We start from the raw sequence: 14,405 nt of genomic DNA, 5'->3' as shown, positions 1-14,405 counted from the left end.
TTTTACAGAAATGATGTGAACTGAATTCAAGGCTTTGTGACAAAAATAGATTTTTATGGCTTTCGTAGAAAGTCCTAGTTAAAGCTGTGATCCTGCAGCTACATGCAGCACTTTTTTCTTAATTTAATGAGTTTTAAATTCTAAACATTTCAAATGAATGGTGTTTTTTTCATGTGGGGAAAATAAATGTCCATTTTGCAGCCTTTATTAGAATGCCTGTTTGAAAAGTGATACCTATTATTCTGAGCCTGGTCCTTTGTGTGCTGTGTGAGAAACTGGGACATTACAGTGTTTCATCCCAGAAAAACCTTTTCAGAGCCGCATTTGCTTTTCTCCTCATTATGACAAAGAGCACTTTTTGTTTTGGGGGTCTTCAGCAGTGGCTGTTTTTACTGACTTTTGGGACCATATTTGTTGGTAAGTTATTCACGCTTTTAAATCAACAATAATCGTTAAATAAATACGATTGGAAACTGCTTTTTTGGGAAGTTAAACAATAACATGTCTGGCACCCATAGTCACAGCTCCCAGTGTGAGTTAAACAAGATGAAGAAGACTGGATTCCTAAAAAGTGTAGAATTTTCATAAAATTACAAATTTGGTACTATTTAGTCAATAAAAGAAATTATTTTTTTCCCCCAGTTTCAACAGCAGTAGTATCCGAAGGTAAAGTTTGATTGCCCTGTAAGGCAGTTTTTCTTGTTTTGAAGAGTTTTGTTCATTTGTTCCTGAAAAACAGCTTTGACTGGGTCAAGATTTTTTGATAAGTTGAGAGACTTGATTGCAACTGACTCAACGGGTATCTAAAAAAATGAAACCCCAGCACTCCTTGAAAGAAAGCATATTGCCTGCCACTTTTCATGCCAGAGTTTTAGCCATTTTGCTCCAACCGTGTAAATGGCATAATGTGCAATGTGTTGACACTCAGAGTATGTGTTGAGAATGACTCTCAGCTACTATCACAACAAACTTTAGCTGAATATCTGTAAATCTGACAACGCTGGAGCCATTTTTGTCTTTTGGAAATTAGGACATTTTATATTCACTCAGCTACCATGCCCCTGTGTGTGCTATGTGTCACACAGGAAAAATACAAACTGTTTGTTCTTTACAACCTTTGTAAATACTTGTTTAATTACTCTGATGATCACAACGCCCTGAAAAGAAATACCAAAGCTATTAAAGACCGTGTTTTAGTTTCGGGTGGAATCTGGGTCAATAAGAGTAATTACCTCCAGCCTGTCAGGTCATTGTTTCTTTACTGGAAATTAATGTATCTCTTTACTAGTCAGAAGAGGAGAATAATTTAAGTTAATACTGCTTTGCAATGCCACTTTTCTCTTATGTTTACTCCTTTTTTAACCTGTGATCAAATATTAAAAATACACATTTAAATGTTCTTTCTATTTTGTGTTTTGTTTTTGTTTTTTCACAGCAATGCTGACTCCGCTCCAGGTTCCTCTTGACACCAGTGTGGCAGAATATGAGAACCAGGCAACAATAAGCAGTTCTGTATCTGATGCTGCAGACTCTGTGCATGTTCTGACTGCCTCTCATCTCTCCTCCCTCAGAGATCTGGTGGCAGACAGGAAAATCACAGGTAGTGGAAATGCGCTGCTGCTCCAAGCCCATCAAAGCCTCATCAAATTAAATGATATATGTACTCAGTGAAGATAAACTCAGCAGGAACAAAAGAGTTGTTAACAGGTTTATTTTTAACCTTTTATCATAACTTAAATCAATAAACTAATGTTAAACAGGAAAAAATAAATAAAAGATGGTAGAATCACTCACAGAATTGACATTTCCAGATACCATGGTGACTGCAGCTGCTTCACATTTACCTGAATGAACAAAACTAAGGAAGAAGGGATGGTCCTATTGTGTTTGGAATCAATTTGACACTGTGAATATTTGGACTTCATTGATTTTTCTTTCAAGAAATCAGATAAACTCTGCCTGCAAGTATAATCTTTACCCACAAGATGGGAGCAAAACACATATTTTCAGGCCTGGCCTGCTGGGTTCTCATTTATTTCTTCTGAGCTGCTATGACTCTGGGCAAAATGACCATAAAATGACACATTTTACGCTCAGAATGATGCAGTTTTTATTTACTGTGATTCCAGGAGGAGCACAAAAGAATATATATGTGATTAAAATGTGAATTCAACACAGCGGATATTAGCAAGCTGTACCTGGAAACTTCTAGGACATTCTGGGAAAGATGAAGGTGATTATTTGACCACCCTTCTTAGAAAGGTTGAGAGTTTTCCTTTGTCAGTTGAGACGTTTTGGTCGTTGTGGTAAAAAATTATAAGGGGACTTGAAGACCCAGCCTGTTGATCTTGATCAGAATGAGTGTTGCCTGAAGATGGTAAGATAGTGCTTTGAACAGGTTCACAGAGCTTATCTGAGGTATGAGGACACCGGCGGCGTCCGTGGAGATGACAGTTTGACCTGTCATCAGAATGTGATCAGACTCGTACTCTACATAATTATTCTGCTGCACCTAGTAAAGGCGTGTCATTAAATCCCATCCTGCCACTACAAGGTGTAAAGTTTGAAACTAAAGAGTAAAATACATTATTATTGCCTCAACACTTGTGATTTTAACGTCTGAGCACACGTGTATTGTGTTGGTAAAATGGTTTAAGCAATAAGTCAAATCAGCTGAAACATTTTTATTTGTTTCTCCACATTTTCTGTCTGCTGTCTGTCTGAGGAAAGAGTGCCCTCAGAAAACAAAAACCCCTCTGAAAATCAAATCTCTTGGGAAAAGAATGTAATTAGGAGTGAATACATTTGTAAGTCAAGTGGGGAAAAAATAAGGACAATGGGAAATGCTGTTGACAGCTAATGAGGCCAAAGCTCCCAAACACAGAGAGAAGAGTCTGTCACCACTAATTATAATCCTTGAGTCATAAGATTATAGGATTCTCAGAACGGTGCATGTCTTTGTTGTTTATTATTACTCGAAAGAACATTGTAATTGTAATTGATGCTGACTTCATAAGGCAGAGTGAAAACACTGCTGGGTTTCTTGGAATATATGATTAATTGAAACCAATTCTGTTAAGAGAATGTGTGAAAAGTGCAACAATAAACTTCTGTTTTATCCTCTTTTAAATAAGGAATATTCTTTGTCACATTCAGGTAACAAAAATGACTGGTCCTCAAATATCCCTGCTTCCAGTGTCGATTCAATCAGAAGATGCACTCATAACGACTCTTTATGTAAAAAATCATTTAATTTAATTTTAGCTGGTATCTCCTCATTTGTTATTTTCTTGTTTACAGTTCGGCTTGGTCTCCGGGTTTCTTTAACTGGACCCAGTGAGGTTCTTGAATCTCAGCTGCCACTTCTTCTCAACAAGGAGGTCAGTTTGTCTCCAACAGGTCACACATCAGCATGACAGAAAAACTTTAAATTATATATAATATACAAACTGGCTACACAACTCAATCAGAAAAGGGAAAAGGTGGGAAGTTAAGTTTGTTCTAACTGGATCCTTTTTGACTGATTGCCATCTATAAAATTGGAGTGTTATTGTTAAATAAACTGACTATTTTACAAATTAATAAATAATACATTTGATTTTCTGCATTTCAAGCTTGCAGCACAATCCAAAAATATGACCATTCCTTCCTCTAAAGCTCATAATCTATTCTGGGATTTTCCATATAACTTTTCCTTATTTGTTAATATGCAAAACGCTATTATTTGCAACTATTAGACTTATGATTTAAAGAGCTCTCTAGTTAGGTTGTGTCCACATCATGAAGCCAGCAGAATTTGGTTTTTAGAAGTATAAAACAAGTTGTTCAGCCTCCGACCAGATCAATGCTCAACTGGTCCAAAGGTCAGTGACTGAAACCTTTGTATTAGTTACTTTACAGTTTATCATTCATTCATTAGTAAACAATTACGAAACGCGCCCAAAACTCTGCAGGTCATCCTTTCTTCATTTGCTTTTCAGAAAAAACTGCAGAATGTTAGAGTCACAGCACCATATAATTACAGATCTGACATAAGTGGATTAAAGGATTAGAGTCTCAGCAGATTTTGTTTGACTTAATGCAGAGTTTCAGAGAGGCTTTTTGATCTTAAAGTGAAACTAAAAGCAGGTTAAAGTTGTCTGTCCTCATGATTATTCTTGTTTTGTTTGTTTCTGTTTGTCCTCTGGGAAGTCGAGGATCTACAACACTGGAGAGAAGTCAGGACTCTTCACCATGAGGATAGTGGGACTGAAGAAGGTGAGCCCTCATCCAGCAGCCGTCCAGCATCCTTAAAGACTCTACCAGAAGTTTATCTGTAATCTTGTGTTATAATCTTTTTCAAGAATTAAAATTTCCAAATGATTGTGTTCAGCCTTTCATTACTGATTGTTCACCTTCAAACAGGTCTGTTTACTATTGACCCCGCCCACTGAGCAGGTTAGCCAATAGGAACGCGCGGCCAGCTCTCACCCTCCCCATTGGCGCTTCACTGACCGTGAGGAAGTTTCTCCTGGCCGTCAGAGAAGCAGTGCTGGTCAGATTAATGTCACTTTAAAAAAAACATAAATAAATACGCGAAAATGTCGGACTCTGAGGCGCTCCCCGATGAGGAGGAGAGGGAATTCCAAAAGGTCGTAGCTCAAATCGGAGGAAAGGAGCGGATTTATCTGGTCAGTGATGTCTGCGGCAGCGAAAAGAAGGTGGACGGAGATGACGTGGGGCTTTTTCAGGAGTTCATCCGTGACATGTTTCACAACAGCAGCCCTGCCACCGGGGAAGGACAGCCCTGCGAGTGCGCTCCGCGGAGCGATCGAGGCGAAACTGCGCGTGAGCAGCCGGAGACCGGTGAAAGCAAAGAGATCCCTTTAACAGTGAGGGGCGAGGGTTTGGCTGTGGAGAAGGATGCGCCACCAGCCTGCAAAAATCAGAAAACGGCGACGAAAAGGGCGAATATCCACAGCTCCAAGAGGGCGATAGACTCCCCTGTCGTCGTGTTCATCTTCAGACAGGCATTCATAAGCAAAGGTTCAAACGTGGTGTGCGTGAAAGAGATCCTGAAGGACGTAAAGGCACGTACGAAGCGTGCCTCGGTCTCCCGGCCGCCGGCTCTGATTGGATTAATACGCGCCACGCAGGAGAGCGCGGAGGCGCGTCAGTGCGCGCACGTCCTGGAGACCCTCATGCGCTCCGTCTTCCAAAAACACTCACCAGAGACCATATGGGTGGACTGTTTCATCCCCAAGACGGAGGCCAAAATACTGAGCATCAAGAAAAACGCCTGCAAAGCTGTGTACGCGTCTCAGGCAGCAGGTGGAACAACCATCTCCATGTTGAAGTAGCTTAACTGAACTTTTGGTTTTCAGATCTGTAGAAAACAGGAAGTTAGAACCTTGTTGGATGGCAAATTGTGTTCTGCAAGAATATTTAGTAATGATCAGTTAATTTCAGCATGTAGGTCAGTCTGGGTGACATTTTTGCGCCCACTTTTTTTTTCCTCCTTTCTTCCCAGGAATGTCGATTGGCTCCCAAAGTCCATGGAACAAAGGGAGCATTCATGAAACTAGCAGGCCCTTAGATATGCTGCCAAGCTGTTAAATGCTTGTTATTGCCTTTCAGATAATTCCGGGGATAGAAGGAACCCACCTTTGTGGCCATTCCACTGTTGGTTCAGGCCTCAGGGAAGAGAAGCCAGAGGCCAGACCAACAACTCTTCACACTGCGGGCAAAGAGGTAGCAATCCCCCCCAAAATTCAGATGACATAGGATTGATTTTTTTTCTTAGCTTACATTTTTCAGGGCTATGTTGCATATTATGGGAAAAACATATGTAGGAATAGATTGTTTATAAATTTCAAATGAAATAATGTGATCACAGAAACCAAATCAGAAAGATCTGCCAACTATGTTCTGTGTGAGTTATAAAAATAAAAAAGACAATTTTGACATCCAGCAGTGTTAAAAGGGAGCGACTGCTGTCACAATGTACACTGTTTATATATAAATATTTCCTTCATCTAGATCGATTTAAATGGTTGGGTTATGCAGAAGTAAATAAGACAGATTGAAAGAAAACTAGACAAAAGAAGCAAAACAACTTCTTTACTGCAGCCTGATATGTCAAAATCCAGCATTTCTGAAATTGTTTAACCCTATATCAGTGTAATGAAACTCAGTTTATGTAAATCGGTGTTTCAAACATTTCAGGTGAAGCTGGAAGAGAAGAAGAAGGCCTCCCTCTGAAAACCACAGTCTGCACTGCTGAGCCTCATGTGAATAAGTTGGCAACTGATGTTGGGACACATGACTGTCTGTAGGCCTACCGCTGAGGACAATCATGTTTTCTCTGTGAAAACAACAACAAAAGAAGTGGTATAACATAACCTCATTACACTGTTTTATGGTGCAAGAAATCCTATCACTGAGCCAAAAAGAAAAAAAACTTGTCCTGTAAATTGCTGCTTGACACAATGTTGTGTACAATATTTACTGACAAAACGATTAATTGTATCTGCAAACCGACTTCTTTAGGAGTACGTTTCCCCCCAGGTTTTGAAATTTGGACATTAACTTACCTGTACTGTCTGATGAGCGTCAGGCTTTACAAACAAAATGCATGATCAAGAACGCAGGTGCTAAAGAAGAACAAGTGAAAACTTCTCAGCTACTGTAGTTGGACAGAATGTTTATCTGGATAATAAGCCAAGAAAATGTGTAATCTAAAACGCCTTATTATGACATGTGCTTTATGACTGTACCTGTTCTTTATATGGCATTTTTTAAAACCTACATACGTTTAGCTTTTTATGATATACCTGTATTTTATTAATCTCTTTTAGTTTGTTGAAGTATTTACACTGATACAGAGAAGCTCACTGCACAGAAAACTTGAGTCACCACAGGTACTTGAGTCTGATTTATACCGGTAGTTTTAACCAATGTATTTTTTTTTAATTTTTTACCTCCTTTTATTATAATTGTGTGCCTAAGATGAGTATCCTTCAATGAAGCATTGTTTCTCACAGAAATGTAATACATTTGCAAACAGTTGTAACTTTTTAAGTATTTATTTAGAATGTTACTTTGACCGTGCATTTGAATAAACTAATTTTAACTTGAGCTAATGTGCTGTTTTATTTTTAAAATACCTACTGTGTTTTGTTTTGTTTTATGTTTTCATAAAAAACAAACAAATATGAAAATAAAACACTTGTGAGATTAACATGAAAAATTGATCCATCACTGTGTTGTTATATATTTTATGCGTGAACGTCAGTTGTGCCTTTTGATTAACATATCAGCATAATTATTTACCTCTTCTCATTTAAATAAAGACATAACTCAATTTAAAGTAAAATGTTGATGTGACTAAAGATTATACAGCATACTGTATGTTGGCTTTAACACAGTGCTAGTAGCTTTTTATAAATAAATCTGCAAAACTGATATCGACCTGCTTCTCTACAAAAGTGATATCAGTTTTGTAGATTTATTATTTAAAGCTGCTAGGACCGTGTTAAAGTAAAATTGTCAGAAAAATTATCAAACCAATGACTTATATGTCATATATGCCATATAAGTCACTGTATCAAACCCTCATCTTTTTTCTGTAGGGACTGTCGAAAAAACTATGGTAGCCCACCTTATGCCGCTCTTAAAACCATTTGAGTTCTAATTTATTTCCATAAGAATTTCTCTTAATGGTTTATTTAACTATATTTATTTGTATAACTCATTAATATATGGCGAAATAGTCCATCTGTTTAATGTAGAGTAATTCTTGTATTAGTTTTTGCGTGGACTTTTAGTTAGGCGCAAAGTAGGCCAGCCAACCGAAAGGTCCTTCACAGAGGGACTTGCAGGCAATTAACAAAAACCTTAGCTTCGGTAGCGTTTGGTGCCGCTGCTAAGCGTTTACGGATACTTTAACTCATATGTTTTGATTGAAAACCGCGCAAAACCACCGCAAAACTAGAGTAGAGCTGAAGAGTCTTTTTAAAAAATCCCCAACCATGATAACATCTGCCGGTAAGTCTCCGAAGGCATGTTTTACTTTTGTCGCTGTAACTTTAGCTAGCTGCCATTGATTTAGCTGAGTCACAGAGTGGTAGCAGCTATCAGCCAGTCGTTTTAACACTGACAATAAATAAAACATTCAACCTCTAGATTTACATGATGTGTTTTATCTAAACAGTATATTTAGTTTAATCATATGTGTAATTGAAAACAAAAATAAGATATAGAAATGAACGCGCCATCAGTGGTGGGTCACCTCTCCATCATGCACTGTACACAATTGTGTTTATTTGGTCCTAAAAACAAATAAATTATATTTTTACGTTGTAGCTAGCTACTTTAAGACTTGTGTAATCTCTTTTACATATAGCTACTACTTTCATTTATTTTGTGTTTAACAAGTAGTTTATAGTTGAACAGGTTATATTCATTTTGCATAATCCCGAAAAAGATGGACCAAAATGTTATTATTTTTTAGCTAAATTGTTCTGATTCCCTCAAGCTAAAGCTTTGGGATGTTTTGTATTGATACATGGGTAAAACGTGTTATCTTAATGTTTGTTTCTGTTTTGTATTTTTGTTTAAAGCTGGGATCATTTCACTCCTTGATGAGGAAGAGCCACAGCTCAAGGTAAAAACAAAACTTATTGGAAACGTTAAAGTGTGTTTTTTTTTTTTTGTTGTTGTTTTTCGATACTGGTTAATAAGACACAAATGTGAGAACATAGTCCCATGGTGTTTTTGTTTAGAAACTAGTGTTAAAGTCTTATGCATTGATAGGATTTCTAAAACAAAAAAAATACTGATCACTTTTTGTCATTATTGCACTAAAATGGTAGTATATTACTAAAGAAATTGGTAGAAATTTGACTACAGAGGTTTAAAATGTCATGATAAAGATGTGTGGCGTGTGTGTGAATGAATGCCTAACATCTTTGTTTTACTTGTAGGAGTTTGCTCTACACAAGCTCGACGCCATTGTAAATGACTTCTGGGCTGAGATTTCAGGATCTGTAGATAAAATGTAAGTATTATTTATGAGTTTGGAAACTATATCTGATATAGTAATGCAAAGTAAAGCAGCAACAGCCAAGAGTCATAGTTTACTTTTTTTGTCTGTTGTGTGGCAAACGATTACATTAAAATAAAATATAAATTCAGGACAGCACTGACACTATATGTAATTGAAAATATGTAGATAATGTTACAGCTGTGTATTAGATAGTTTTAACATTTAATACTAGCTTGTGTCTAAGTATGCTTTCTGTAATAAAGAAAACTCACAAATTTAACTATACAGAAGACAGAAATGTGTCTTCCCCCCTTTTTTGTCAGTCCTGTGTAACTAGCTCTTTTTAATTTACAGTGAGGTCCTGTATGAGGATGAATCTTTTCGGAGCAGAGAATTTGCAGCCCTGGTGGCCTCTAAGGTTTTCTACCACCTTGGAGCATTTGAGGAATCTTTAAATTATGCTCTTGGTGCTGGGGACCTTTTCAGCGTCACCGATGACTCAGAATATGTGGAGACCATCATTGGTGAGTGATGAAAGAGGATTGCTGTTGTGTCAATCACTTTTTTGGTTTTGCAAATTAAAGTTTAGTCACCATGGTCTTCTAATGGTGGTGGATATTTAAAATGAATGCTGTAGAGTCACGACTTTTATTCTCATGTCTGTCCACTGCAGCCAAATGCATTGACCACTACACCAAGCTGCGGGTGGAAAATGCTGAGCTGTCAGAGGATGAGGAGAAAAAGAGCATCGATCCCCGCCTGGAGGGCATCGTCAACAAGATGTTCCTGCGTTGCCTAGACGATCACAAGTACAAGCAGGCCATTGGCATCGCTTTGGAGACCAGGCGTCTCGACATGTTTGAGAAGACCATCCTCGAATCGGTCAGCATTTACAGGCATATACTGCTTTGCCTGACAAAAGATTAGTCCAAATTATTAATTATGGATTTTTGTTGCCATGCTTATAAGTCTAAATGCCAAAGCAAGCATCCCTCATGCCCTGAATGATAAAATTCCTATGGAGTTTGAATAAATTAGATTACATTATTAAAATTTGCCTGGGTGATACTAATTTCAGTTTAGATAAATTTAACAAACTGTTCCTTTTCCAGATTTCATTACTTCTGGTTTTCTAGCTTCATTGTTGTTGTAAATCTTGATGGTTATTGTTGATTTTCATTTTATTTTATTTTTTTGTCCCTATTTCAGAATGATGTGAGTGGCCTCCTTGCCTACAGCCTGAAGGTCTGCATGTCCCTCATGCAGAATAAGAAGTTCCGTAATGACGTGCTACGAGTGCTGGTCAAACTGTACATGAACTTAGAGAAGCCTGATTTCATCAACGTCTGCCAGGTAACCACTAGATTGTAAAGTATTTTTTATAAATCAAGTTATTGACAATAGTCTCATTACTTCAAGTGACATTTCTGTCAGAGATGACATAAAACATATTTTTTTAAAAATACAATTAAACAACATATTTTTTTTTACCTTTTTATTTATTTGAAGAAAAATAACCAGATAACTTTTTGTTATGGAGGTAGGAAACCTGTTTTTAATTGTAATTTGGAAAGGTTCAGTCATGTTACTTCAATCACAAGTATGTTATGTAGTCACAGTACTGATCATGTGTACTATTCCAGTTACATAAAATTGGATTCTCTAAAACGGCCAGAGCCCAAACTCTTCCCCTGATTAATTACTTATTTGTTTTCTTTCCCTCCACTGTAGTGTCTGATATTCCTAGATGACCCACAGGCTGTGAGTGACATCTTGGAGAAGCTGGTGAAGGAGGACAACCTGCTAATGGCCTACCAGATCTGCTTTGACCTCTATGAAAGTGCCAGCCAGCAGTTCCTGTCCTCTGTCATTCAGAACTTGCGCACTGTTGGGACGCCCATCCCTGCCGTGCCTGGTTCCACAAATACAGGCACTGTTCCTACAGCAGACAAAGACAGGTGGGAAGGAGTAGAAAAGAAAGACACAACTGCTGTTATGTTTGCAAAGGTGTTGTTTTGCTTTTTTTTTTTTTTTTTTTTTTAATTTGGCGAATTTATCTTTTGGCGATTTCCAGTTTTAGAATTTCTATGAAACAGAATTACCAATTAGGTGAAATTCAAAACTCCGCAGAGAAAGATATACCTTTCATTATGCAGAGCATTGAATTGTCCAGGAAAAAAATACAAAGTGAGATCATTAATATGAGAATATTTAACTTCATTCTTTAGAAGACCTCAATTTTAAAAACTCTGTCAAATCATACTTTAACTTTGAATATAATAGCTTAAATAGATTCTTATTTAACTCTCATTTTCAAACCCATTTGACTAATAAATTGTAAACTTCAGGCTATTATTAACCTAACAAAATCTCATTTTTTTGTGGGTGTTGCAGTGAAGCAATGGAGACGGATGAGAAGGCTGGCAGCTCACCGGCTGGAAAGTCAGCAGAAGCAGTAAGTGCTTTAGATTTTTGGTGTTGCCTGTCACCTTTTGTGTCTAAATATAGCAACCTGCAATTTTCTAGTGTTTGTCTTTGTATCTATGATTTTTGTAGAAAGAAGAGCCGAAAGACCAGAACGCCAAGATGATCAAAATCCTCAGCGGGGAAATGGCCATAGAGCTGCACCTGCAGTTTCTAATCCGAAATAACAACACAGATCTAATGATTCTGAAAAACACAAAGGTAAAATATAAGCCAGGAGTCTGATGGATTACTTGAAGAACAGAAACATTTGTTCACTTGTTCATCTAATCTGCAGATTGTTCAAAGTTAACTCATGTTTTGTGATGTTTCTCCCCTTCCCCCTTTGTTGCCACAGGATGCAGTTCGAAACTCGGTGTGTCACACGGCCACGGTTATAGCCAACTCTTTTATGCACACAGGAACCACAAGTGACCAGTTCCTCAGGTAATGGTGTAGACAAAAGGATTTTTAAAATTATACCGATTTAAAACAGTGAGATAAGGAAATATTCATTTTTAAAGTTACTTGAACCAAAATATTTCTTTGTTCTTGCAGAGAAAATTTAGAATGGCTAGCAAGAGCCACCAACTGGGCAAAGTTCACAGCCACAGCAAGTCTGGGTGTCATCCACAGGGTAAACTATGCTGCTATAATCCTAAGTACAAAATAAACTTTAAGAAAAATACATATTTTATTGATATATTTTGAATGTGGTGTTTTATATTCAGGGTCATGAGAAAGAGGCGCTGCAGTTAATGGCCACCTACCTGCCCAAAGACACGTCACCTGGCTCTGCCTACCAGGAGGGAGGAGGCCTGTATGCTCTGGGACTAATTCATGCCAATCACGGTGGGGACATCATCGATTACCTGCTTGGTCAGCTTAAGAATGCCAGCAATGATGTAAGTTGTTTTTTATGTCTGTTTAAATATTTCATGTCAATGTAATGATTTATTTTGTCTCTGAAAAGCTAGGTGAAAAAAATTGTTTTAAACATTCTGTTTGATGTCATGTTTTTGTTTCACAGATTGTTCGTCACGGTGGTGCTCTCGGTCTGGGCTTAGCTGCACTTGGAACAGCCAGACAAGACGTTTATGACCTGCTCAAGTCAAACCTTTACCAAGATGATGCTGTCACTGGTAGGCTCCTGACAAAATGATTGAACAGAAAGGTTTTCTAAACTCCATGGTTGTGATCCAGTTTTGTATTTGCTGCTCTGCCTACAAAAGAAAAATGAGTACTCGTCTCTTATATACGTGACCATTTCACAGTGTTTAGTGAGGGGAAAAAAACAAAATAAGCTGATGATTCAATGTGACCTCTCAGGTGAAGCTGCAGGTTTGGCTCTTGGTCTGGTCATGCTGGGCTCCAAGTCGGCCCAGGCGATCGAGGACATGGTGGGCTATGCTCAGGAGACACAACACGAGAAGATCTTGCGTGGCCTGGCGGTGGGAATCGCCATGGTCATGTATGGACGCATGGAGGAGGCTGACGCCCTCATTGAAAGCCTCTGCAGAGACAAGGTATGGCTGAGAAGAACTGAGAGCCGAGGTTATACACCATAATGGGAAGAGTTGCTTTGTTCTGAAAAAACAATAAGTGCAGCCTAAATGTTTGACACACAAAACAAACTTGAAACATTCCCCAGAGAGAAGGAAGTTGCGAGGATATTAAAAGAATCTTAAAAGGCCATTGTTCTTCATTAGGCTAAATGCATACTGGTTTCATGTATTGTGCACTTTCTGAACTCTGTAGCAGCCTGTTTATTTTATCTCACCTGAGGCTGTTTCTCTGTACTGTGTGCCAGGAGTAATTCTATGTGAGGAAATGGCTCAAACCATGTTGATCTTAGTTGTGCATCCACACACACAAAGCCTCATAGCCCTGCTTTCTCTCCTTGTCAATGAAAGGACCCCATCTTGCGGCGATCTGGTATGTACACTGTGGGAATGGCCTACTGCGGCTCTGGGAACAACAAGGCCATCCGACGCCTGCTGCACGTCGCTGTGAGTGTTTTTGTTTTGTCTTTTTATTTTTTTGTAATTTTTTTTACAATTCTATTGAACGAAGAGTAGGTTTATCACCTCAGCAGTAACACAGATGCCAAGATCTGGGACCTCAAAACTTTTACTCTCTTTAGAATTGATACTATATAATCAATGTATCTAAAAATAAAAAGTGAAAGGGAAATGATTTCTGTTGGAAGGAAATTATTTACTCATGTTTAAGAAATACAATTCACTTAAAAATCTAAAAAGAAATTCTCAAATCTAAAGTTATTAAGGCTAATTTAGTGATTTAAGCCAAAGATTGCACCTTAATTGTGAGGTAAGAGGTAACATTATCCTAAGTGTTACTTCTTATGTAAGAGCAAAGAAAAGTATTAATTTCCTCTTGCCATGTTTTCATGTTGCAGTTTTTAACTTGTCCTGTAGGTGTCACTGTGTCCTAACTTAATATATGACAGCGTAATAGTGGAACTACCTTTACTCCCAACCAGCCAGATCATTGGGACTAATTTAAGTTAAAGTGTAAGTTTAGCTTATCTGAGCTTTCTGTTTGTCTTAATTAAGGTGAGTGACGTAAACGATGACGTCAGAAGGGCTGCCGTCGAGTCGATTGGCTTCATCTTGTTCAGGTAGGATCCAAATTTAATTCTTATTGCTTTGAACACTGTGGGTTTACATTTTTTAAAAAAAGGCTTCTTGTTTTTGAGCTCAAGATTTTGCCAAAATATCAGTTATTTTCCTCAATCTATACTTGTAGACTAAGAAGAAAGTAACTAACCATTGCTATAAAACTCATTTTCTTGTTTGAATTGGGTTGAAGTGCTGGAAAACTGGAATAAAGAGTGAATGACGTTCACTTATCAATAGCATATCAGAGGTTTTTGATCATTCTGGTATTTGTACCA

The 14,405-nt window shown here is 37.9% G+C and overlaps 2 protein-coding genes across 2 annotated transcripts in view; both read left to right on the top strand.

The window, feature by feature from the left end:
* The first annotated feature begins 4,471 nt into the window (after positions 1–4,471).
* Positions 4,472–7,116, top strand: LOC108234271 (uncharacterized protein C2orf72 homolog). The gene is made up of 3 exons (XM_017413325.3): positions 4,472–5,310; positions 5,617–5,730; positions 6,205–7,116. The coding sequence occupies exons 1-3, from the start codon at positions 4,581–4,583 to the stop codon at positions 6,312–6,314; spliced, it is 954 nt and encodes a 317-aa protein (XP_017268814.1). The 5' UTR covers positions 4,472–4,580; the 3' UTR covers positions 6,315–7,116.
* Positions 7,117–7,856: 740 nt separating this feature from the next.
* Positions 7,857–14,405, top strand: part of psmd1 (proteasome 26S subunit, non-ATPase 1) — a 29,372-nt gene continuing 22,823 nt past the window's right edge. The window contains exons 1-16 of the mRNA XM_017413526.3: positions 7,857–8,025; positions 8,601–8,644; positions 8,964–9,037; positions 9,380–9,549; positions 9,699–9,907; positions 10,235–10,378; positions 10,757–10,983; positions 11,420–11,480; positions 11,582–11,710; positions 11,847–11,935; positions 12,047–12,125; positions 12,220–12,393; positions 12,519–12,630; positions 12,818–13,014; positions 13,402–13,497; positions 14,065–14,129. Of these exons, the coding sequence (XP_017269015.1) occupies positions 8,010–8,025; positions 8,601–8,644; positions 8,964–9,037; positions 9,380–9,549; positions 9,699–9,907; positions 10,235–10,378; positions 10,757–10,983; positions 11,420–11,480; positions 11,582–11,710; positions 11,847–11,935; positions 12,047–12,125; positions 12,220–12,393; positions 12,519–12,630; positions 12,818–13,014; positions 13,402–13,497; positions 14,065–14,129 (1,886 nt within the window). The 5' untranslated portion in view covers positions 7,857–8,009. The remainder of the gene's footprint in view (positions 8,026–8,600; positions 8,645–8,963; positions 9,038–9,379; positions 9,550–9,698; positions 9,908–10,234; positions 10,379–10,756; positions 10,984–11,419; positions 11,481–11,581; positions 11,711–11,846; positions 11,936–12,046; positions 12,126–12,219; positions 12,394–12,518; positions 12,631–12,817; positions 13,015–13,401; positions 13,498–14,064; positions 14,130–14,405) is intronic.

The sequence above is a fragment of the Kryptolebias marmoratus genome, linkage group LG24 (genome assembly GCF_001649575.2).
Source record: "Kryptolebias marmoratus isolate JLee-2015 linkage group LG24, ASM164957v2, whole genome shotgun sequence".
In the NCBI taxonomy this organism is placed as follows: domain Eukaryota; kingdom Metazoa; phylum Chordata; class Actinopteri; order Cyprinodontiformes; family Rivulidae; genus Kryptolebias; species Kryptolebias marmoratus.
Note: the sequence above shows the minus strand (reverse complement) of the source record. Positions and strands in the feature narration are given on the sequence as shown.